Below are 24,878 nucleotides of genomic sequence, written 5' to 3'. Positions count from 1 at the left end.
TCCGATCGTGTTTGGGTTGCCTTCGCCCACAGCGGGAGGCCCCGTCGTTAGGGATGGACCACAATGGTGGCGTCAAAGGCACTCCCTACCCCCTTACCCCCCTCTCACGCCCTCTCCTTATTTAATGGAATCCACGCCCTTCACAAACGCCATACCCGTGGCGTTCAGTCCGCCGCGAGGGATTTTCGGCTTGCGTGGGCTGTTTGCTGTGACCTAACGGGATCCGCCCAGTTTGGAACGCCGGTGAACTCCAGAGTCAACCGACCGCAAGGTTCTCGTCCCGGGTTCAGCCACGACTCACCGCCTGGTTTGACAAGCTGGGAGTGGACTTGTTCTAACTTTCAGGCGGGATACTGCCCCACGGCAGCGCTACTGCACCCCCACCCTACCCACCCTACCCACCCACCTCGCGACATCCTTACCCATCTATCATTTTTCAACGATAAAGTCAATTGACGTAAGATCACAGCCAGAGGTCACATACTTTGGATATGACACCAATAGGTCGGCGCTGAACAGAATAAAACCATTTACTGCAGTGGGATGGTGAAGGGTGTTTATAATCCCGAATAAATCCAGGCAACCGATTCAGACTGGCTCCCCATACAAGACAGTATCTGGCCTTGAAAAGCAGCCTATGTGGCTAAGCCAGCAGCGAACCACACACGTACAGTCTCCTTTCCCACAGAATCTGCCTGTCCCGCTAACTCCATTGTCGGATCGCAGACCTCCACAGACATTTTTATTTTCTGTCGCATCTCTTGCCCGCTCGACAGGCACCCGGCGCTCTCCTTCGCCAGGACGTCTCAGTGACCAGGGTTTCCGTGACTTCTCATCGGCGACCGAGTTCGGGCAGCTGGAGGGAGTCAGGCTGGGGGAAGGGCCCTCCAAACCAAGAGGAGTTTGACGGGTACATCGGTGGCGCGGGCTGCCAGCGGGGTCCTGTCTCCGCTAAGTTCAGCCCTTCCACGTTTGGTGGCGTGGGAGCCAACAGGCCTCCCCATGGCGCCAAGGGATTGACGCCATTCCAACGGTATTGTCTTCTTAAAGGAAAAGCAGAATCCTGAGGCGTATTTTAGGATTTCATTGCGCATTCTTCTCTGAAGCCCAACCCTTCCAACCGGAACACCTTGTTTATCATTCCCGGGAAAATCTTGGGTCCTACGACACGAAGCTCTAATGCGGTCCGTGTATTAATATATAACATAGATTTTCATTCTTCAAAGAAGTCTCCCACCAGCCTTGTGTTTTTCTGTATATATAGCTTTATATTATATATATATTTATATATATATCTTTTTAAACATGACCCAGAAATCCCAGATTCATCATTTTGCCATCAGTTTTCCAAGTAATTTTCTCAGCTTTGTTTAGCAGCATGTCTTCTGAATAATACTAGGCCTTTCAATAATAATATCGGCACAAATAATCACAGAAGGCCTTCTTCCCAGGAATGACTCTTTTTGTTTATGTTTTCCTCCAGACGTCTTATTGAATTCAAAGTGCTGTGCTCATTCTATCCTTCATGTCTATGTCTTCTTCTTTTATCAAAAAAAAGACGCATTTTTTTCTTAAAAAAAAACAACAATTAGAAACCGACAGAAATTGTATCTTGTTTCGATATTTCCACTCATCTCCTGGGTTTTTCACACCTGCGAGAGAGGAGGAGAAAAAAAAACAGGGGGTCAGTTGGATTTTGACAATAGCGAACCGCTTCCCCAGTACATTGACCGTTTTAGCTGCACTCTTGACAAGATTTGCCTCACGTCTGCCTCTTTCATCTCTATGACGTGGAGATGCCGGCTGGGGTAAACACAGTAAGAAGTCTCACCACGCTAGGTTGAAGTCCAATGCGTCCCTGCCCTTTTCTCGCTAACTGGCCTCTTTCCCGTGGCTTGCGGCCTACTTCTGCAAGCGAGCCTGACCAACAAGGCCGGGTTCGCCCACCGCCACCAGAAAGCAAGCCCAGTGACGCTCCAATGGGCCGCTTTCGTTAGAGAGATTGGAACGTCTGGTTTAAAGTTCAGCCAGCTTTCTTTTAGGGTCTGGAACAAGGTGGGTACAATTTTGTCTTTTAGAACATAAGAAATAGGAGCAGTAGGCCATCTAGCCCTTCGAGCCTGCCCCGCCATTCAATAAGATCATGGCTGATCTGTCGCTGCTCAGTTCCACACTCCCGCCCTCTCCCCATAACCCTTAATCCCCTCTCTTATCAAAAACCCATCAACCCGCTTCTTAAAAATATTTAGCGAGGCAGCCTCCACCACTTCAACGGGCAGAGAATTCCAGAGATTCATCACCCTTTGAGTGAAGAAGTTCCTCCTCAACTCTGTTCTAAACCACCCCCCCCTTTATCTTGAGGCTGTGCCCCCTAGTCCTACTGTCTTTTTTGAGTGGGAAGAGTCTCTCCACCTCTATCCTATCCATCCCATTCATTATCTTATATGTCTCAATGAGATCTCCCCTCATTCTTCTAAACTCTAACAAGTACAAGCCTAGTTTATTCAGCCTCTCCTCATAGCTCAACCCCCTCAACTCCGGTATCAGCCAAGTAAACCTTCTCTGCACTCCCTCCAAGGCCAAAATATCTTTGCGTAAGTACGGCGACCAAAACTGCACACAGTACTCCAGCTGCGGCCTCACCAATGCCCTATACAGCTGCAGCAAGACCTCCCTACTTTTATATTCAATCCCCCTCGCGATGAAGGCCAGCATCCCATTCACCTTCCTGACCACCTGCTGCACCTGCAAGCTGGGTTTTTGCGACTCATGCACAAGGACCCCGAGGTCCCTCTGCACCGTCGCCTGCTGCAGTTTTTCGCCACGTAAGTAATAGTCCTTCCTACCATTCTTCCTACCAAAGTGGACCACCTCACACTTGCCAACATTAAATTCCATTTGCCATTTCCTGGCCCATTTGCCCAGCCTATCTAGATCCTTCTGCAGACTCTCCACACCCTCCGCACAATTTGCCGTTCCCCCAATCTTGGTGTCATCAGCAAATTTCGACACCCTACACTCGGTTCCCTCCTCCAGATCATCTATATAAATGGTAAATAGCTGAGGCCCCAGCACCGACTCCTGGGGCACCCCACTAGTCACCAACCGCCAATCCGAATAGCACCCATTGACCCCCACTCTCTGCCTCCTATTTGACAACCAATCCTCTATCCACGCTAACACCCTACCCCCAACTCCATGTCCCTCGACCTTCTGCAATAACCTTTTAAAAAGCATTTGGACCATTACATGGGTAAGATGGGTATAGAAAGATATGGGCCAAATGTGGGCAATTGGGATTAGTTTAGGGAGTTTGAAAAAAAAGGCACGGACAAGTGGGCCTGTTTGAATGCTGTAAACCTCTATGACTATGAGGGTAGGGCGGGGTGGCAGGGTGAAGTGGTTAGCACTGCTGCCTCATAGCGCCAGGGACCCAGGTTCCATTCCCGGCTTGGCTCACTGTCCTTGTGGAGTCTGCACGTTCTCCCCGTGTCTGCGTGGGTTTCCTCCGGGTGCCCTGGTTTCCTCCAATAGTTCAGAAGACGTGCTGGTTAGGGTGCATTGGCCATGCTAAATTCTCCCTCAGTGTACCCGAACAGGTGCCGGAGGGTGGTGACTCGGGGATTTTCACAGTAACTTCATTGCTGTGTTAATGTAAGCCTATTTACACCAATATAAATAAACTTGGTAGGCGACAAGAGGCTGGAGCTGGGAGAGATATCGGCCGGAATTTGGCCGTTCATGCCAGTGGGATGCTCTGGTCCTGCCAGCTGTGTGCCCCTCTCCGCGGATTCTCCCACTGACAGCGGCGGGGTAGAGTATCCCGGACAACGTTGTCACCTCACAGCGGTGGGAGGCATCTGGATGCCTGGAACTTGTTGCCATGGGAGGTAGTGGATACAGATACGATAGTGACTTTTAAGGGACAAATACATGGGGATAGAGGGATACGGTCCCCGTAAATAGGGTGGGGGGTTTTAGTTAAGAAGGGCAGCATGGTCGGTGCAGGCTTGGAGGGCCGAAGGGCCTGTTCCTGTGCTGTAATGTTCTTTGTTTGTTTATATATGATTAGCAATGGCAAATCTTGTTACTCGATTGTAACCCCTGCCTATTTCTTCCCGTAACACACAATATTTATTTTTGATTGTGACCTCGCAGTCTGTCACTGTGCAGCTAAAAGGGCCACTCTTTTTTTTCCCCGCAGACAAACCTTCACTTAAAGGGACACCATTCTCATGACGAAACACTGGCCAAGAGCTTTGTTTATGTTCCTTGTAAGCTGCAGTTATACACAATAGATTCAATGACGCATTCTGTTGTGATGTGTCTTGCTGAGTTTGCACAGCTGGAATGAACTGGTTTGACATGATCTTTCCCAGAGAACGATGTCCCTTTAAATACCGTCTCATTAGTCAACTGCATCTCACTCGAATACCAGTGTTACTATTGGCTGAAAGCAGTTTGACGGGGTCACCCTGAGGTGGTGGGGGGTGGATTTGTCTGGTCTTGAATAGGAAGGCGTGACTGACTCCGAGCCAGCTGCGAGCAATGGTGTACACCATCTTGCACGCCAAGGTTCAGACGCGAACGACCGCCGACCTTCCTGACCCGTCGCATCACTCCATTGTCACGCGCACCTTGCCCTCACACATGAGATACTGGACGGGATTTTCCAGCCGCGTTTACCTCAAGACCAGAAAATCCCACCCGAGGTCAATGGACCTTTCCAGGGCCCGAGTCCCATCTGCTACAATTCCCGCGGTGGGCGGGACTGGAAAATTCTGCCCGCTTTCTTAAACGCGGGATAAAGGAGGAAGGCAAAGACTAAAAACAAACTAAAATTATTGGAATACATTTTCAACGTAGGTTGTTTCCTTTCATGAACAACAATTGGTGGTTAGACTGTTGCCATGGAAATGAGGGGATACTCTACGCCCTTCCGTGAGGTAAAATATCTACCGCTCCAGACAGGTTAGGAGATCACCATAGAATTATCGAATGATAGGGCACAGAGAGAGGCCATTTAACCCATCACACCCGTACTATCCCTTTGGAAAAGCTTTCCAATTCGTTCCACTCTTCCTGCTCTCCCTCCCTGTCACTTTTCCCCCACCAATTTGAAGTATTTATCCAAATCCCTTTTGAAAGTTAGTACTGAATCTGCTGCCCTTTTCAGAAGGTGCATTCTGGATGAGGGCGACTCTCTGCGCAGAAAATAGAAGCACTTTGAGAAGATACGGCATCTGCTCAGATCCATGGGACAACAGCAATCATTTGTGGTGTAGTTCTGGTGGTGGATAACAGGTTAGCACGCTTATCTAGAACGAGGGGAACCATTTTAGTTCAACACAAGTGGCAAGGGGCATTGTGGGAACAGGATTTCCTGTGGGTGACATGTCTGCTGTTTATGAGTAAACCCAATGAGATAAAGAAAAGGTTTCAGCGATTGTACAGGTCTGCAGTGCGATATTTTTCTAGTGCTTTCACTGGATGTCAAATGGTTATGGGCATCACGTTGGCACAATGGTGAGCACTGTTGCCTCACAGCGCCAAGGACCTGGGCTTTATTCGGTTCCTGGCCTTGGGTGACTGTGCAGAGTCTGCACAGTCTGTCCATGTCTGCGTGGGTTTCCCTCTGGCTGCTCTGGTTTTCTCCCACAGTCTGAAAGAGGCGCACTGGCCACGCTAAATTCTCTCTCAATGTATCTGAACAGGCCTCGGAGACTAGGGGATTTTCACAGTAATTTTAATGTAAATCTACTTTGACGCGAATAAAATCAAGAAAGAAAAGAGGAAAGCGGAAATGAGTTTTTGAGAGCGAGCTGGTCTCCCTCACCTCAACACCGTCCCTCACCCCAATATCCACGGGTCTCAACTCCAGCACCGAAGCGGAACAAAACTGACCACCCACAGTTTTATGGTGACGTCAGCAAATCCCCAGCCACCCTGGCTTGTATAATCTCCTCAAAACCTTCCTCAGGACGTGCAGGTTAAGTCGGCCATGTTGAATTGCCCCGTAGCGTCGGGGGGGGACTATGTGAGGTGAGGGGGATAGGGCTTGGGTGGATTGTGGCCGGTGCAGACTCGATGGGCCGAATGGCCTCATCTGCACTGTAGGGGATTCTATGAAGATCAAAGGACTGCAATGGGAATGTGGATGTGTTAGGAAGGGGGTGAATTATTAAGAAAAACACAGCAGTAATCTAACTGGAGCTGCCCTCGTGGCAATGATCGTCTTCTTGATCCCATCTTCTCATTTTAAGCCTTTCATTCTCCTTTCTACCTCTTCCTCATTCCCTTATCCCTCCCCCCTCCCCCTCCAGTCCTCCGCTCCCTATTACTCGCAATTCCTCCGTATTTTGCTCCCCCACCTTGTTTTTCCCCCTGGAGCGGCAGGCTCCTGGCACGAGGTGCACCCGCCTGTCACAAGGTAACGTTAATGATTGAAAGACAAATAAAAAAAATAATTTCCACTTCCATTAAAACCACTAATGAAGTCCTTCCACTTCATTCCATGTGATTATTTCCAAACATTCTGCCCTTTTGTGTAAACTCTCGTCGCAAATACCTGCGACGGCTATCAAAGAGCTAATAAAGCAGCTTGAAAGAATGTTCGCACATTCCGGCAGTGCCCGAGGCCCGTTTAATCACCCGAGGTCCAAAGGTCTCATGTATATTCCACTTGACAAAGTGGGGCTTGCTCACTCAGAGCTATTAACTGTGATCACCTGCACAAAACAGAGCAGACCAAGCTCCTGTTCTTTGTGACCTCTCAACCACAAATTGCCTTTTAATACATGTGGCAAACCCCTCGGGTTCTTCTTATTGACGTGTGGAACTGGCTTGGCCAGCAGTTATTGCCCATCCCCAGTTGCCCCCTGTGGTGTGGCGGTTGGTTTGGGGTGTTGGGACGAGGGGGGCCGCCGTTTTGGAATGACCTTACATTGGCTTCCCTTACTGGGTGGGAAAGCTTCCCATTTCGGCTGGTCTTTCGCAAGAAATAGGAGCAGGAGTAGGCCATCTAGCCCCTCGAGCCTGCCCCGCCATTCAACAAGATCGTGGCTGATCTGAAGTGGATCAGCTCCACTTTCCTGCTCTCTCCCCATAACCCTTAATTCCCCTGTCTCTCAGAAACCCGTGACTTAAATATATTTAGCGAGGCAGCCTCCACCACTTCAACGGGCAGAGAATTCCAGAGATTCACCACCCTTTGAGTGAAGAAGTTCCTCCTCAACTCTGATCTAAACTGTCCCCCCCCCCCCTTCTCTTGAGGCTGTGCCCTCTAGTCCTGCTGGGAGGTGTCTTGCTGCAATTAAACAGGGCCTTGGCGAGGCCACACCTGGAGCACTGGGTGCAGTTTTGGTCTCCTTATCTGAGGAAGGATGTCCTTGCTCTTGAGGGAGCGCAGAGAAGGTTTTCCAGGCCGATTCCTGAAATGGCGGGACTGGTTAATGAGGCGAGGTCGAACTGGTTAGGATTGTATCCGCTGGATTTTAGAAGAACGAGGGAGGATCTCTTGGAAACCAGTAAAATTCTAACAGGATTCGGCAAGATAGATGTAGGGAGGATGTTCCTGATGATGGGGGGTGCCCAGGACCAGGGGTCACGGTCTGAGAATACAGAGTTGAGACAGAGCGGAGGAGAAATTTCTTCACCCAGAGAGTGGTGAGGCTGTGGAAGTCACAGAAAGTAGCTGAGATCAAAACATTGTATGTTTTCAAGAAGTATATAGCACTTGGGGAGAAGGGGATTGAAGGATATGGGGGTGAAGGCAGGATCAGACGATTGAGTTGGATGAGCAACCATGGTCATAATGAATAGCAGAGCACTCGAAGGCCCGAATGGCCTCCTCCTGCTCCTATCTCTATGATTCTATTTCAAATCGCCTGTCAGGTAAAAGGTAAGTCATGTTTCAGGGAATCGGGACTTGCCTCGTCCTTCCTATTGATTTAATTTGTCATCTTTCAGGCAAAGTGTTCTTCAAGGAGCAAGTTTTATTTTTTGCTCCCCGTACTGGCTCCGATGTTCCTTTCGGCTTTTCTTTCTGCCCCGGGGATAGGTTTGGAGTCAGTGGGATCAGGTCCACTGGGATTCGAATCATAGAGAGAAGCCTTGCCCTCAGTGAGGGAACACACCTATCCTCTTATCTTCACCTCATGTGAGGTGAACGGTTGCTTCAGGCCTCGCTGAGTGTAAAGCTCGGGGCCTGACTGTGTCTCCAGCCTGCAAAACAGAACCACAAGACGTCACTTAGGAGTGAGAATCCCAAGACGTGAAGAGGCCCAGAGGTGACAGAGTCTGGAATTTTATCATCTCACCCACCACGGGAATCGTAATGGACGGGACGCAGACTAAGCCGTGGTCCGTTGACCTAAGATGGGATTTTCCGGTCTTGGGGCGAAGACAGCTGGAAAATCCCCAAACGGGATCTCTTCACGGAGGGAGCTCGCGGATTCCAATCTCAGGATCTCCTCACAGAGAGAGTTCACGGATTCAATTAAACTCCACTTCAAAAGGCAGTCAATGTACAGGCGCTCCGATTCAAGGTGGCGGAGACTCGGGCACTGCGAGGGAACGTCACTCTGTGGTCCTTCACCTGCCGGGTTCTCTGTAGCGGTGGGTGCTTGGGGGTAGGGTGGGAGGGGGGGGGTGGGTGCGGGGGGTGGGGGCAGAATGCCAAACTTTTACCTGCGAGGGGGGTAAAGGGAGAGAATTTCTCTGTCTTCTCCTCGATCCCAGTTTCCGAGTAACATGCTTTGCTGGCCTGGAATTAAACTGACACTGGAAGATCCGCAGCAGGCGGGAAGGATAATATCTGAGACAGCCCCCTGTCTGGACTGGAACAAAGCTGCTATCTCAACATCAAAGTCTCTAATCATCAACCTTCCCATCTAACTCCAAACACACCTTGGAATTACCACTAAAACCAAACCAAGATTTCTTTGTTCTGTCTCCTCTCACCCGCTCTTTCCCAAGATATGACCCTTCCAAGTCTTTCCGCTTTTTAGAGAATGGGATGTACGCCAACTCCATTCCCCCAACTTCCTTCCCTCACTCTATCTCTCCTCCAACAGCTTACGAGCCCTAAGCAGATTTCTCTGAAACCGTGATCAAGGCTTCTCGCGATTGATTAAAATGAGGCCCAAAGTTTTGTCAACAGTGACTGGAAAATGGCTGCCCTACCCACAACCTCGCCTGGCTCATCCAACGCACTAACAGGGCAGCTGGAGGGACAGAGAGCAGGCTGTGCCGGGTTGAGAGGACGCCCGATTTTTGAAGAGTATCACATGCTTTATAAAATGCCAAAAGGAAAAGAAAATAGGTGTTACCCAGGTTGAGGGGGAGAGGGGGGAAGGCAACAACCAGTTAAACAAAATGGCCACCGGGAAGCAACTTATTCACACGCACTTCAGGTAAAGCAACAGAGTAACGGCGAGCATTCCCACATGCTGAATGATTGTTAATGTTGTGTAGAGTTAGGAATCAAGGAGGTGTGTTTTATCAGTCAGTTATTACTTGTTAACGTCAGTAGCGTAGAGGCTGTCAGGTTTATGGCAATATCGTGCCACTCTGTCAGGTGATAGCTGGCACTCCTATTGGCAAGGCCTAACGAATGGCCAATTATCCAAGATAAGCAGACGCATATCTTAATTTGTACTATCTCGGCAGTGTCATTAGTTAAGGCTCTTGGCAATAGGCGCTACCTCAATCTGGAACTGAAATGGGGTGAGCAGCAGAAAGGGCCCCCTGAGGAATTGGGGGGGGTTGTGGGTGTAACCCTGGCATCGCCACATTCGCCCCAGCAAGTGGTTGGGCTGGTGGAGCGGGTGCTAACTACCACTGGCCTCAGTGCCCTCAGCACACCAAGGGAAACATCGGCCCGCCTCCCCGCTCCTGGACTGGACCATGGAGTGCAGCGGTTCAAGAAAGCCAGCTCGGGGTCAATTAGGGAGAGGCAATAAATGCTGGTCTAGCCAGGGATGCCCACATCCCGTGAAAGAATTGTGGAAAAAACAACAGAACGCGGGACCTCCCAGAGGGGGCAGCGGCACAATGGTTGGCACTGCTGCCTCACAGCGTCAGGGACCCAGACTCGATTCCCGGCTTGGGTCACTGTCTGTGCAGAATCTGCACATTCTCCCCGTGTCTGCGTGGGTTTCCCCTGGGTGCCCCAGATTCCTCCCACAGCCCAAAAGATGTGCTGGTTTGGCGTATCGGCTGTGCTAAACTCTCCCTCAGTGTACCCGAACAGGAGTGTGGCGACCAGGGGATTTTCACAGTGATTTCATTGTGGAGTTAACGTGAGCCGACTTGTGACACTAATAAATAAAGCTTAATTTTACGTGGATTTGAATCGAGACCAGCCACAATGACCCCAGGGTCGAGTCACTCAGGGGCAGATCATGTCCAACCAGTCACCTGAGTGAGAAAACCAGGGGTGTCCTGAACATTTAATTTTGTCAATTTTTTCTTTCCCTCCCAACAGTAATTAATGGTCACCTTGGTTTCGACGGCAATAGTTTAGCCTGGGTGCTTTGGCAAGAGGAAACCTCCCCCCACTCCACCCCCACCTCATCCCCACCCCTGACCTTAGAGACCCATCTCCTGGAATAATCCTGTTCGCAGAATCATAGCATCCCGACAGTGCAAAAGGATGCCATTCAGCCCATCAGGTCTGCACCGATCACAATCCCACCCAGAGGCCCCATCCCCATAACCCCGTGTATTTACCCTTAGCGAGTCCCCTCTACATTACAAGGCAATTTAGCATGGCCAATCCACCATGAGCCACACATCTTTGGACACTACGGGGCAAGTTAACACGGCTAATCCAGCTAAGCCGCACATCTTTGAACTGTGGGGAGGAAACCGGAGCACCCGGAGGAAACCCATGGCGGATACAGGGAGACCATATCCGCCCCCCTTCACCCCCCCCCCCCCGCTGACCTAACGGACCTGTCGAAATCACTGCACCATTTGTTAAAGCTCGTTAACCGTGTCCGATTAAGCAGTCGAAGAAAGAGCAAGTTACAAAGTAAAGGTTAATGAGGCTTTCGACTGGGGACTATGGACACCTTCAGCTTTGAAGATTGTGAAAGTGGGCGGGGGGGAGGAAAAGACAAATCTGGTGCGCAGACTGCTGACTGGAAACAGGTTCAAACACCAAGTTAAAAATTAGCCAGTCAGCAGGGAAGAGAGAGAGAGAGAGACGGAATGCTGACAGAACCTTCTAGGCTGAGGTGTCAGGAAAGTGAACAGCAGCAGTGGCCAACTCCAACAGGGAAAGGAGTGCCCCAGGGGGTCAGACAGAAGGTTGGGCCGGGGTCTTGTGAATCACTGGGCTCGAAAAGTCACAAGTTCCCAAGAAAATCTCAAGGGCAAAGACCTCAAGATACGGAGGCCTGAAATTCTCACTGAACAACTTTGAGGCCTAGTCAACGTGAAGCTTTATGTCCTGCCTGCTTCAGAGACAGTGCAGCTGGCAAGGTCCATGCTGAACCTAGATGATCTATCGCCCACAAGGAGTTTGAATGCGGGCAAAATGGCTTCCTCCCACAGTCCAAAGATGTGCGAGTCAGGTGGATTGGCCGTGCTAAATTGCCCCTTAGTGTCGGACGCACTGTTCAGTTTGGGTACACTGAGGGAGAATTTAGCACGGCCAATGCATCTAACCAGCACGTCTTTCAGACTGTGGGAGGAAACTGGAGCACCCGGAGGAAACCCACGCAGACATGGGGAGAATGTGCAGACTTCACACGGACAGTGACCCAAGCCGGGAATCGAATGTAAGGCAGCAGTGCTAACCATCGTGCCACCGTGTTCACGAGTGTCATATAGGAGGGCACTTTTGTGCTACAGCCTGGCACTGTTAGATGGACTGAACCTCCCCTCAGCACCAGACCCAAGACTGGACAGCCTAATGATAAGTGACTTCTTTTGTATCGTGGGGTTAAGGGAACCTGTAATCTGCTTTAAATATTTGCTTTTGGGTCACACTGCAAACCAAAGCTTCTGTTCAAACAAATGGAATGGAATGCTGGCCTTTACAGCGAGGGGGATAGAATATAAAAGCAGGGAGGTCTTGCTGCAACTGTACAGGGCACTGGTGAGGCCGCAACAGGAGTACTGTGTGCAGTTTTGGTCGCCACACTTGCGCAAGGATATATTGGCCTTGGAGGGAGTGCAGAGGAGGTTTACTAGGCTGATATCGGAGATGAGGGGGTTGGCCTATGAAGAGAGACTAAATAGACTGGGTCTGTACTCGTTGGAGTTTAGAAGGATGAGGGGGGGGATCTCTTAGAAATGTATAAGATAATGAAGGGGATGGATAGGGTAGAGGTAGAGAGATTCTTCCCGTTTAGAAAGGACAGCAGGACTAGAGGTCACAGCCTCAAGATAAGGAGGGGGGCAGTTTAGTTCGGAGTTGAGGAGGAACTTCTTCACTCAAAGGGTGGTGAATCTCTGGAATTCTCTGCCCGTTGAAGTGGGGGAGGCTACCTCGTTGAATATATTTAAGTCACGGGTAGATAGGTTTCTGATAGACAAGGGAATTAAGGGTTATGGGGAGAGGGCGGGAAAGTGGAACTGATCCACTTCAGATCAGCCTCTTATTGAATGGCGGGGCAGGCTCGAAGGGCTAGATGGCCTACTCCTGCTCCCATTTCTTATGTTCTTAATGCCTTTAACCTAGGCAAGCGGCCCAGAGTGTTTCACAGGAAGGCTATCAGACACTGATGTCATGGTGACTTGTTGATAGCAGGGAAGGGGATGCAGATTGTGTTCTGTTTCACTGAGTTTTTAACTCAATCACTCACGCACACAACTCCACATGACTCAGCTGTCTGAGTAACCGAGAGATCAGGCACGGAGGCGATGGATGAGCATTTACCAATAACACACACCTCTTTGTATTCAGTTGCTGCTGTTAGATAATGCCCTCCCCTCCCCACCCCGCTGGGCACCATGCCAGTTGAGGAGGAAGAAAAGGGCCAGGGATGGGTCGCGTTAAACATTGCCCATGCCAGGGATTGTAACACAGTGTTGTGTAACAGTTGCTATCCACCACAGAACATCAGGCAAATAAATCGAAGAACAACAATGTTAATACCTTCTAGTAAGACAGCCAGCATGCGGGTAGATATTTCACAGCAAACCCAGGCCATTGGCTCTTACCAAATGGGTTTCCTCTCTCAGTGAGGAAGGTCGAATTGTAATTCGGGAAACTCTTCCTCCACTGAGAAGACCCAAGCATTTCTCCCATTTGGTAAGATACTTATTACATACCCATTATTACAGAGAGCTGGGGGAAGAAGGATTCCATCCCTTGGCCTCTCCAGTGAGTGGTGACCCCCCCCGTCCCCGACCCCTCCGGTGACCCCCGTCCCCGACCCCTCCGGTGGCGACCCCCCCCGTCCCCGACCCCTCCGGTGACCCCCGTCCCCGACCCCTCCGGTGGCGACCCCCCCCGTCCCCGACCCCTCCGGTGACCCCCGTCCCTGACCCCTCCGGTGGCGACCCCCCCCGTCCCCGACCCCTCCGGTGACCCCCGTCCCTGACCCCTCCGGTGGCGACCCCCCCGTCCCCGACCCCTCCGGTGACCCCCCCCCCGTCCCCGACCCCTCCGGTGGCGACCCCCCCCCGTCCCCGACCCCCTCCGGTGGCGACCCCCCCCCGTCCCCGACCCCCTCCAGTGGCGACCCCCCCGTCCCTGACCCCTCCGGTGACCCCCCCCGTCCCTGACCCCCTCCGGTGGCGACCCCCGTGCCTGACCCCCTCCGGTGGCGACCCCCGTCCCGGACCCCCTCCGGTGGTGACCCCCCCGTCCTTGACCCCTCCGGTGGTGACCCCCCCCCCCCCCCCCCCCCCCGTCCTTGACCCCTCCGGCGGTGACCCCCGTCCCTGACCCCTCCGGTGGTGACCCCCCCCGTCCCTGACCCCTCCAGTGGTGACCCCCTCGCCCCTGACCCCTCCAGTGGCGACACCTCTCTGCTCCGACTCCTCCAGTGAGCGGTGAGCCTGCTTTTCCATGACCTCTGCAGTGATTGGTGACCCTTAACCCCGAGGTTAAGGTTCATGCAATTGGCTGGCGCTGAGGCCTGGCAGACAATGGGTATATAATAAAGTTAGTGCCTGACCCACAACCGACGGTAACAGGAGCACACAGCACAGACACTGTCAAAAGTTTAAAAAAAAATAAAAACAAAGCATGAAGCAAGCTTTTTTTTTTGTTTCTGACGAACCTGCAACTGCGTTCATTTAACTCAAGCCTCTTTGACTTGCAACGTAAATGTGTGAATTTACACGAACATCTACAGCTTTCTGGATCCTGTATATACAAGTGCTTTCTCTTCTCTGAGCAAGGCTCACAGTGACTGCAAAAAGGTAACAGAAAAGATCTCTAAATCTACAGCAAAGAAACATTTTGACATGCAAATCTAACAGTCAAGGTGCTCATTTATCAGCAGCGTTACAAAACTTAATCTCTTTGATGCAGTAAGGGGAAGGGGAGATAGATGGAGAGGAAAGGGGAGCATATTACTGTCAGCTTTTCTCTCCTAAGTATGCTCTCTCAAGCAATTGCAGGTTGCACTGAGTATATACCTTTCAAGGGAATGTCCTCGTAAAGCCCTTCATCATATCTCCTTTTTTCCCCGTCACATTTTATCTCTCGCTGTCTTGCAGCTCTTCTCTTTGGACTCTCGAACTCTCACCTCTCAGCCCTCTCCCACTTTCCCTTTCTCCGTCTGTCTCCGTCAGTGTTCCTCTCTCCCGGATTCGGAAACGAGGCACGGTCTTGTAATCCCAAATTCTAGGATTATCCCATTTACAGCGAACAACTTGCCATCCTTAAGGGTGGCACAGTGGTTAGCACTGCTGCCTCACAGCGCCAGAGACCCGGGTTCGATTCCCAGCTTGGGGGGAGTTTGCACATTCTCCCCGTGTCTGCGTGGGTTTCCTCTGGGGACTCCAGTTTCCTCCCACAGTCCAAAGATATGCAGGTTAGATGGATTGGCCATGCTAAATTGACCCAAGTGTTTGGGGGATTAGCAGAGTAAATGTGGGGTTATGGGAATAGGGCCTGGGTGGGATTGGAGTTGGTGCAGACTTGATGGGCCGAATGGCCTCCTTCTGCACAGTAGGGATTCTATGAGGACTCTATCCCCAATCCCACACACAAGGAAGAAAGGTGATGTTTTACCTTTAGGGGGAGATAGCTATTTTATTGGCTTTCATTGAATTCTTTAATCTCATTGGCAGCAATATTACAAGGCAGACATATCTTCACAATAAGACTATTAATAATGCAGGAGTTGGGACGTCTTGTTGAAATTGTACAAGACATTGGTAAGGCCATACTTGGAATACTGCCTGCAATTCTGGTCACCCCCTATTATGGAAAGGATATTATTAAACGAGAAAGAGCGCAGGAAAGATTTACTAGGATGCTACCAGGACTTGCTGGTTTGAGTTATAAGGAGAGGCTGGGACTTCTTTCTCTGGAGTGTAGAAGGCTGAAGGATGATCTTATAGAGGTCTATAAAATAATGAGGGGCACAGATCAGCTAGATACTCAATATCTTTTCCCAAAGGTAGGGGAGTCTAAAACTAGAGGGAATAGGTTTAAGGTGAGAGGGGAGAGATACAAAAAGGTGCAAAGGGGCAATTTTTTCACTCAGAGGGTGGTGAGTATCTGGAATGAGCAGTGGAGACAGGTACGATTTTACCTTCTAAAAAGCATTTAGACAGTTACATGGGTAAGATGGGTACAAAGGGATATGGGCTAAGTGAGGGAAATTAGTGGTAAAAAGTAGGCGGCATGGATAAGTTGGGCTAAAGGGCCTGTTTCCATGCTGTGAACCCCTGTGACTCTCTATAACAACGTTATACTTTAGGCAGCAGTGCTAACCACTGTGCAACGAAATGGCCAAGGTGCATTCAGAACACAGCCAAATAAGTTGGGTTTGGAAACCCATCCAGCAAATGCCAACGGCAGGCGGTGAAAGAGAAACCTAGTTGGCCACGTGATGGAAAAATCTACGGAACCTCTATCACTAACCGTAGCTCCAGACTACAACATATCACCGTGCAGGTTGCCATAGCATCTTGGAAATGCGGAGCGGACTCTCACACTCTATCTCCATCATTAGTCATTCTAGCAATCCAGAATCCTGGACTAATTGTACGCGAGTTCAAATTCCCTCACGGCAGTCTGAAAATATTTAGCTTTGTTCTAAAAAATAGACCTGAAAATTGAAGCTATCAGAAAAACTCAACTTTTTACTCTGTGGAGAACATCAGCACTCAGTCTATACGACAGAGGTGACGAGAACACTCTTTCTTCCAAAAGATTGTCAGTGTGTGGAATTCTCTTTAGCACTAAGTAGCCGAGGCTGGGTCACTGCATTTATGATGTGGAGATGCTGGCGCTGGACTTCTGCTACAAATAAAGCTGTTTGGACTTTAAACTGGTGTTGTGGGATTTCTTTGTTTCACTGAATTTATTCAAGGCAGAAAGAGTTGGGCAGGTTTGTGGGCGAGGGATCCAAGGGTTATTGAGAGGGGGAAAGCAGGAAAATGGGACTGAGGCCATAGCCAGCTCTGCCATGATCTTAGTGCATGATGGACAGGCTTGAAGGGCTAAATACATGTCTTCTAGTCCCACGTTCTCATGATGCATACACACAAGTTGGTTGATTCTTAACTCCCCTTTGAGACAACCTTGCAACCAAACCACTCATTCATGCAAAGAAGAATCATAGAACCCCCACAGTGCAGAAGGCGGCCATTCAGCTCATCAAGTCTGCATCGACCACAATCTCACCTTTCCCCACAACTCCCCTGACACGAAGGGACAACTCAGCATGGCCAGTCCACCTAACCCGCATATCTTTGGACTATGGGAGGAAACTGGAGCACCCAGAGAAAACCCACACAGACATGGGGAGAACGTACAAAATCCACACAGTGACCCAAGCCGGGACTCGAACCCGGGTCCCTGGTGCTGAGGGGCAGCAGTGCGAACCACTATGCCACATTGCTGCCCACTAAAGGCTCACTAAAGTCTTCCAAGGAAGGCTTCCCATCAACACCCCCATTCCAAAAATGAATATTTTGTTTAGAATGAATCCCAATTCCATTTCTTGACGCAACTTCAGTTAGATGGTGATAAACATTGCAAACAGGAGGACTCTCGGGTCAGTGGTCTCCAAGCTTATTGAAGAAGTGAAGCTGGACTGAGAGGCAAGTGGGATTATGGGGGTGGTTCGGTAAACCCAAGGCCATTCCTTCCGGATCAACTTCCTGCTCTTAAAAATCGCTGCTTATTTTTGTCCATAGGGGCAAGGAGTAGCTTTATATGTTGGAAAACGGATGGGAACACTTCCATAACTGGGAGATATCCAATGCAGTTACGAACCAACAAAGGCAAGAGCTTTTCATAAGATGTGAGATATTTATCCTAGACCTTTCTCTTGAAAGGGACTCCTGCAACACGCTACCATTCAAATCATTCTGTGGAAACTGTGCCCGTAAGATGGTCATGGCATGGCCTGGGGCATCAGTTTCCCAATGTTGGGAGTGCCACCAGACAAATTTGACATCTTTTTGTGACAGGCATCACATGCACTCACTTGTGATCACCCGCATTCAAATGTGATCAGTCAGCCATTATTTGACATCTTCAGTAACAAAATAGCGGTCGGCTAACATAAAATGAAATCATACAAAGCTTATTTGTGATCATTTTGTATCATTTCATTGCCTTCAATGCCCTGGAAGCATTCAACTGACATCTTTAGTGATCATCTGACATCAAATGTAATCATATAAAAATTGAACCCCATCATGTAGGGCAGCACGGTGGCACAGTGGTTGGCACTGCTGCCTCACAGTGCCAGGGACTCGGGTTCGATTCCTGGCTTGGGTCACTGTCAGTGCTCCCCGTGTCTGCGTGGGTTTCCTCCCACAATCCGAAAGACGTGCGGGTTAGGTACATTGGCCATGTTAAATCCTCCCTCAGTGTACTTGCGCGAGAGTGTGGCAACTAAGGAATTTTCACAGTAACTTCATTGCAGTGTTAATGTAAGCCAACTTATGACACTAATAAATAAAGTAATGGCCTCTAACATACTAATCTGGAGAAGGAGCAGACCATTCAGCCCTTTGAGTCTGATCTACTGTTTGCTCAGGTCTGATGGTGGTCTCAACGCTACTTTCCTAACTTTTCCCCATAACCTTTCACCCTTATTGCCAAAGATCTAACCCAGCCTTAAAAATATCCAAAGACATTGCTCCCTAGGGAAAGGGAGTTCTCCAGACTGACTACCCTCAGAGAAAAGAAATCCCTTTGATTCCATCTTAAATGGGAATCTCCTTATTTTTTAACCCTAGTCTCTCCCACAAGGAGAAACATCTCAGCATCCACTCTGTTTGGGTCTCCTCAGAATCTGATTCCTCTAAATGCCAATGACTGCAGGTCCAATCCAGCCAGCCTTTGCTCATTAGAAAACTTCTTCATTCTGGGAATCCGTCGAGCTTTTTCTGAACTGCTCCTAACGCAATGATATCCTTTCCGCAGTAAAGAGGCCAAACCTGTACACAGCACCCCATATGCAATCTCACTGAAGCCCTGTATAAGTGTAGCAAGACTTCCTTACTTTCATTGCAAGAGTTTGGGGGGGGGGGGGGGGGGGGGGGTGGAAGCGTATCTAAGAATGTCAACGATTACATTCAAAGAACAAAGACCAGTACAGCACAGGAACAGACTCTTCGGCCCACCAAGTCTGTGCCGACACAGATGCCTCTCTAATCTAATATGGCCTTGCCTCTACATGGTCCATATCCCTCCATTCCCTGCCTATTCATGTATCTATCCAGATGCTTCTTGAACGTTGTTATAGAATTTGTGACACCGTGACAAGCACTGCTGCCTCACAGTGCCAGCGACCTGGGTTCAATTCTGACCTCAGGTCACTGTCTGCGTGGAGTTGGCATGTTCTCCCTGCATGCATTTCCTCTGGGTGCTCCGGTTTCCTCCCACCATCCAAAGATATGCAGGTTAGGTCGATTGGCCATGCTAAGTTGCCCCTCACTGTCAGGGGGATTAGTGTTAGTGGGGTTACGGGGTTAGGGCCTGGATGGGCTGCTCCGGAGCGGGTCCAGACCCAATGGGCTTCCTCTGCACTGTAGGGACTCTATGTTTTCAAGAACATGATTGAGATGTTGAATGGCTCCTGCCGTTCCTACACGATGTGGGACAGCCTTCCCCTCCCATTCCAGAAACCCCTCAGAATGAAGTGAAAACACATTATATCAGGCAAAGAAAATCCATGACATTAAGGTTGATTTGACAGACGTATTATTTCAGCAGAAGCAAAACAAATAGGTCAGAGCTGCTATCTTGATCCCCAACAGATGACTACGAGGTGGCTACTTTCCAAAGCTCCTTTCCGGAAGTTTTGGTTCAAGGAGAAACGTTGGTTCTCCTTGGAAAGCCGTCCTGGAGCAGGGCACGACAATTCTGTTTAAGCTTCCTATGCCTGGGGGCAGTTGCGCCTGCATGAAAATAGGGATGGCACAGTGGTTAGCACTGCTGTCCCACAGCGCCAGGGACCCAGGTTCGATTCCTGGCTTGGGTGACTGTCTGTGCGGAGTCTGCACATTCTCCCCGTGTCTGCGTGGGTTTCCTCCGGGCGTTCCGATTTCCTCCCACAGTCCGAAAGACGTGCTGGTTAGGTGCATCGGCCATGCTAAATTCTCCCTCAGTGTACCCGAACAGGCGCCAGAGTGTGGTGATTAGGGGATTTTCACAGTAACTTCATTGCAGTGTTAATGTAAGCCTACTTGTGACTCTAATAGACAGATAAAAAATTAAAATGAATAGAAGATTCAAGAACCAGTGTAAGAATAAATAAATAAAGAGATAAGTAAACAAATAGCTGAAATAATGTTGGTGTCAAATCTCTGTTAATAAATCAGTGGTGACTAAAGCAGTATATGAGGACTAATTTCAAAATGGCAGCTTAATGCGGCCTAGTCATGGTTAAAGGCCTTACCCCTTATCACCAATTAAATGTTTTAAAGTTGGGGGCAAATTGCTGAAACATGGCTGTTCTTGCAACAGATTTCAGTGGCTCAATGTCACAGTTATCCTTGTGACAGCAATTTGGACCATTTCCGAGGAATCGAAATGGGATGATTAGCACTAACGCCCGGTCGCTGGGAACCCTTGGAACTGTGGGATTGGAATTTCCAGCAGGCTATCGGGGCACCAAATGAAGACAGACAAAGGTGGCTACCCTGCTGAACATCACTGCCAATGTGGGCAGCAATGCTGTCTCACAGCGTCAGGGACCTGGGTTCGATTTCCCGGTTCGGGTCACTGTCTGTGTGGAGTTTGCACATTCTCCCCCAGTCTACATGAGTTTCCTCCAAGTTCTCCGGTTCCCTCCCACAATCCAAAAGATGTGCTGGTTAGGGTGCATTGGCCACGCTAAATTCTCCCTCAGTGTACCCGAACAGAGTGTGGCACTTAGGGGACTTTCACAGTGACTTCATTGCAGTGTTAATCATAAGATCTCTGCAGTGCAGAATGGAGTCATTGGGCCTGCACCAACAACAATCCCATGCAGGCCCTATCCCCGTAACCTCACATATTTACCTCGCTAACCCCTTTAACCTACGCATCCTGGGGCACTAAGAACAATTTAGCATGGCCCTATCCCCATGCATTTACTGTAGTGGGTCCCCCTGGTACTAAGGGGCAATTTAACATGGCCAATTCACCTAACCTGCACATCTTTGGACTGTGGGAGGAAACTGGAGGAAACCAACGCAGACATGGGGAGAACATGCAGACTCAGCACAGACAGTGACCCAAGCCGGGAATCGAACCTGGGTCCCTGGCGCTGTGAGGCGGCGTTGCTAACCACTGTGCCACCGTGCTGCCTAGTAACGCAAGCCTGCTGGTGATACAACGAAAGAAACTTAAATTTGTGACCGGCTGGACGTATCCAGCCGGAGTACTTGGAAAATTAAGCTGGAAAAAGTGGATAGGGGGCGTGATTATTCTTCAGCATTCCACGTTAGCGGTGAGTTAAAGCCACAGCAAACCTCGTGAAGAACGCACCGTTAAAGTGGGAGTTAGTGGTGATTTGATTGTACAAGCCAGCCATGCCTCCGATTGCGAGCAGAGATAATCCACCCCCCCCCTCGGCTCCTGTACGAACCCAGACTGGTGAGAATTATGAGAAAGCGCGGAGAATTGTCATGCTAAATTACGATGAAGCATCATTCCCCCGATCACCATTTCCAATTGCAAACCCCCCACTGTCAACAAACGCTCCCCCACCCCCCCCCCCCCCCCCTCATTGGTAGCCCCTCTCCCAGCCTTTTAAAATTAATAACCAACTTGGGAAGAATTATTTCAGGCCAGGCATGGAACGCTGAATGGGAAGCTAAAAACTGACGTACGGCCTGCTTTGTTTCACTCTGTTTTTCTTTTTCCTTCGCTTTTGACTCTTTCCTTTCCCTGGTTTCGGCTTGCTGTGAAAAGAGCAAAGTTCTTCAGTTAAGCGGCAGGTCCCTCTCAGGTGACTAGCTGGCGCTGGGGGCGGGCATGGGGGAGCAACGGGCAAGCGAGGAAGGAGCAGGTGGGGCTTTGGGACGTCAACCAGTCTGGATTCTGATGTCTCGTTTCCCCGCCCCCCCCCCCGCAACCGTCGCCAGAGGGATGCGAACGGACTGAGGGAGAAGCAAAGGTGCCCTGGGTGCATGGCACACCTCTCGAGAAGCAGAAGACATTTGAATTGCCAACGCGCTGAAGGATAAACAAACGGCGATAAGGATGTGAATTGGCGACTGAAGGAAGAATCGTCAAGAGGATTGGCGTCCAAAATGGAAGCCAGGCGAGGTCCAAAAAGTATCCCTAGGCCTACCTTGCCCAGAGCAAAATAAGAAGCCTCCCTTCTCCGCTTGACTCGGGAAGGAAAAGGTCGAGGTAACTGCCAGGAATTGACTGTAGATGGAAGGATCCAACGTAGCTCGAGGCAATTCAACGCTACTTGGGCTCCATCATACAGGAGAAACAGAACGGTCGCTCGGAATCTTACACGCGTTTCTCTATAGCTGGACTCTCTCTACTTTTCTTCCCCCGACAGCGCAGTACCGAACCGTAGGGGGTTCGGTACTAAACTGAGGCCGTGTCCTTGCAGGTGGATTCCGTTGGCAGCGCTGGAAAAGTGTAGCTATGAGGAGAGATCGGACAGGTTGGGATTATTTTTCTTGGGACAAAGAAGGCTGAGGGGTGACTTGTTTGAGGTGTACAAGATTATGAGGGGAAGAGATAGAGTGGACAGGATAAAATTGTTTCCCTTGGTGAAGAATTCTCGAACCAGGAGACCGAGGTTCAAGATGAGTCGCAGAAGATGTAGAGGGGGCATGAAGAAGTACTTTCTTACACAGAGGGTGTCCGGAACTCGCTGACTAACTTGGTGATGGAGGCAGAGACTCTAAACTCAATTATAAAGTACTTGGGTCTGTACCTTAAGTGCTGTTAGCTGTGTACTGGGTGCAGGAAGGTGGGTTTAGAAAGGGCACCTGGGTATCTTTGGGCTGGCATGGGCAAGACGGGCCAAATGGTCTGCTTCTGTGCTGTAACGTTTCTACGGATTAAGCTGAAGAAGAACAGGGAGCTAACACATCCCTCAAACGACACACAAAGGTCGGAATTTTACCGGCTCGCCCCGCCCTGATCCCGGAGGCGGGAAAGGCTCGGAGAACGACATTTTCCGTTGGCCTCGGGCGGACGTGCCAGTTAAATTCCGCCCAAAAAAGATGATTTGGGCTTTTAATTGCATGTCTGTTTGTGAAATAGCTCCATTATGATCTGCCATGGTAGGATTTGAACTCACGCTCTCTCAATTATTAAGCTCACAACACAAAAGCTACGTTAATTCTCATACATAATTGAATTGCAAAATGACCTTTTTTGTACTAAGTTTGGCTAAGGGACGTTAAATACACCACTGAGAATTCTACTGTCTCACACACAGACTTCTAATTACTTTTTAACTCCTTCCAGGCAAGAATGGGCCAACTGATCTTGGTCAAAAAATACTCACTGAAACCAAAAGCCAATGATTTTTTTACTTTGGGGAAACGAGCAGCAACGCCTTGTGGATTCATTTCTAAAGGTTTGCACTGAAGTGGAGTAAATCCTCGAATCCCTAGCTGGGTACGGGCCTGAGAGGGTACGTCCCCAGGCAAGACTGGCACCTATTTTATCCCAAAGACATTTTGGGTCAATGGTACTTCCCAAAATAGATGGCATGCACTACCATACTGTTTAACTTTTCTTGGGTGGCGGGGGGAAGAGGAGTAAAGGTTAGTGGGATTTAGGCTGGATCTTGAAAAAACACTTGTAGATATTGGTAACACTGGCTTGAAAGCAGTTTTCTAACTTGCCCAATGTACCCTTGCCAAACTTAGATGATGACACCACTGCCACACTTGAGGGCACTGCACTGTTTGGTGAACATTGCCAATAAGTCACAAGTAAAATACAACACTCTCCAGCTATAAGGTTAAAACGAAAACCCATAAAATCCCAGCAATTTTTTGTTTCGCTTTTTCATTCATACTATGTTCTATTTTGTGGCATTTCTTACCTTTTTTCCAGCTCTCTTCTTTCTTTCTTTGGTCTGTAGGAAGAAACAAAATAAAAAAAATACTAAATATTTGAATTCCTCTGGGACTGGGTGTACAGTGGGTCACACACTGTCCTTTCCCCCTCTGGGACTGGGTGTACAGTGGGTCACACACTGTCCTTTCTCCCTCTGGGACTGGGTGATACAGTGAGTCACACACTGTCCTTTCCCCCTCTGGGACTGGGTGTACAGTGGGTCACACACTGTCCTTTCCCCCTCCGGGACTGGGTGTACAGTGGGTCACACACTGTCCTTTCTCCCTCTGGGACTGGGTGATACAGTGAGTCACACACTGTCCTTTCCCCCTCTGGGACTGGGTGTACAGTGGGTCACACACTGTCCTTTCCCCCTCCGGGACTGGGTGTACAGTGGGTCACACACTGTCCTTTCCCCCTCTGGGACTGGGTGTACAGTGGGTCACACACTGTCCTTTCCCCCCTCTGGGACTGGGTGTACAGTGGGTCACACGCTGTCCTTTCCCCCTCTGGGACTGGGTGTACAGTGGGTCACACACTGTCCTTTCCCCCTCTGGGACTGGGTGTACAGTGGGTCACACACTGTCCTTTCCCCTTCTGGGACTGGGTGTACAGTGGGTCACACACTGTCCTTTCCCCCTCCGGGACTGGGTGTACAGTGGGTCACACACTGTCCTTTCCCCCTCTGGGACTGGGTGTACAGTGGGTCACACACTGTCCTTTCCCCCTCTGGGACTGGGTGTACAGTGGGTCACACACTGTCCTTTCCCCCTCCGGGACTGGGTGTACAGTGGGTCACACACTGTCCTTTCCCCCTCCGGGACTGGGTGTACAGTGGGTCACACACTGTCCTTTCCCCCTCTGCGACTGGGTGTACAGTGGGTCACACACTGTCCTTTCCCCTTCTGGGACTGGGTGTACAGTGGGTCACACACTGTCCTTTCCCCCTCCGGGACTGGGTGTACAGTGGGTCACACACTGTCCTTTCCCCCTCTGCGACTGGGTGTACAGTGGGTCACACACTGTCCTTTCCCCCTCTGGGACTGGGTGTACAGTGGGTCACACACTGTCCTTTCCCCCCTCTGGGACTGGGTGATACAATGGGTCATGCACAATATTTGCATGAAGGCAATACAGTACAGATGTAACTCTGCTGCCAGATTACATTCACACCATAGTTGATGGGAGTGAGGCCTAT

The 24,878-nt window shown here is 49.9% G+C and overlaps 1 protein-coding gene across 3 annotated transcripts in view; it reads right to left on the bottom strand.

Moving 5' to 3' along the window:
- Positions 1-394: 394 nt before the first annotated feature.
- vegfab (vascular endothelial growth factor Ab) overlaps positions 395-24,878 on the bottom strand; it is a 46,652-nt gene continuing 22,168 nt past the window's right edge. For 2 of the 3 annotated variants that reach the window (XM_080193012.1, XM_080193011.1), the window contains 4 exons: positions 23,667-23,699; positions 21,472-21,543; positions 14,241-14,372; positions 395-1,652 (listed from right to left, as the gene is read on the bottom strand). In XM_080193012.1, the coding sequence (XP_080049138.1) occupies positions 1,631-1,652; positions 14,241-14,372; positions 21,472-21,543; positions 23,667-23,699 (259 nt within the window). In that variant the 3' untranslated portion in view covers positions 395-1,630. The remainder of the gene's footprint in view (positions 1,653-14,240; positions 14,373-21,471; positions 21,544-23,666; positions 23,700-24,878) is intronic. The other variant, XM_080193014.1, reaches the window with a different exon arrangement.

The sequence above is a fragment of the Carcharhinus amblyrhynchos genome, chromosome 7 (assembly GCF_965287045.1).
Source record: "Carcharhinus amblyrhynchos chromosome 7, sCarAmb.v2.hapA, whole genome shotgun sequence".
Taxonomy (NCBI): domain Eukaryota; kingdom Metazoa; phylum Chordata; class Chondrichthyes; order Carcharhiniformes; family Carcharhinidae; genus Carcharhinus; species Carcharhinus amblyrhynchos.
This window is presented reverse-complemented; position numbering and strand designations above follow the sequence as displayed.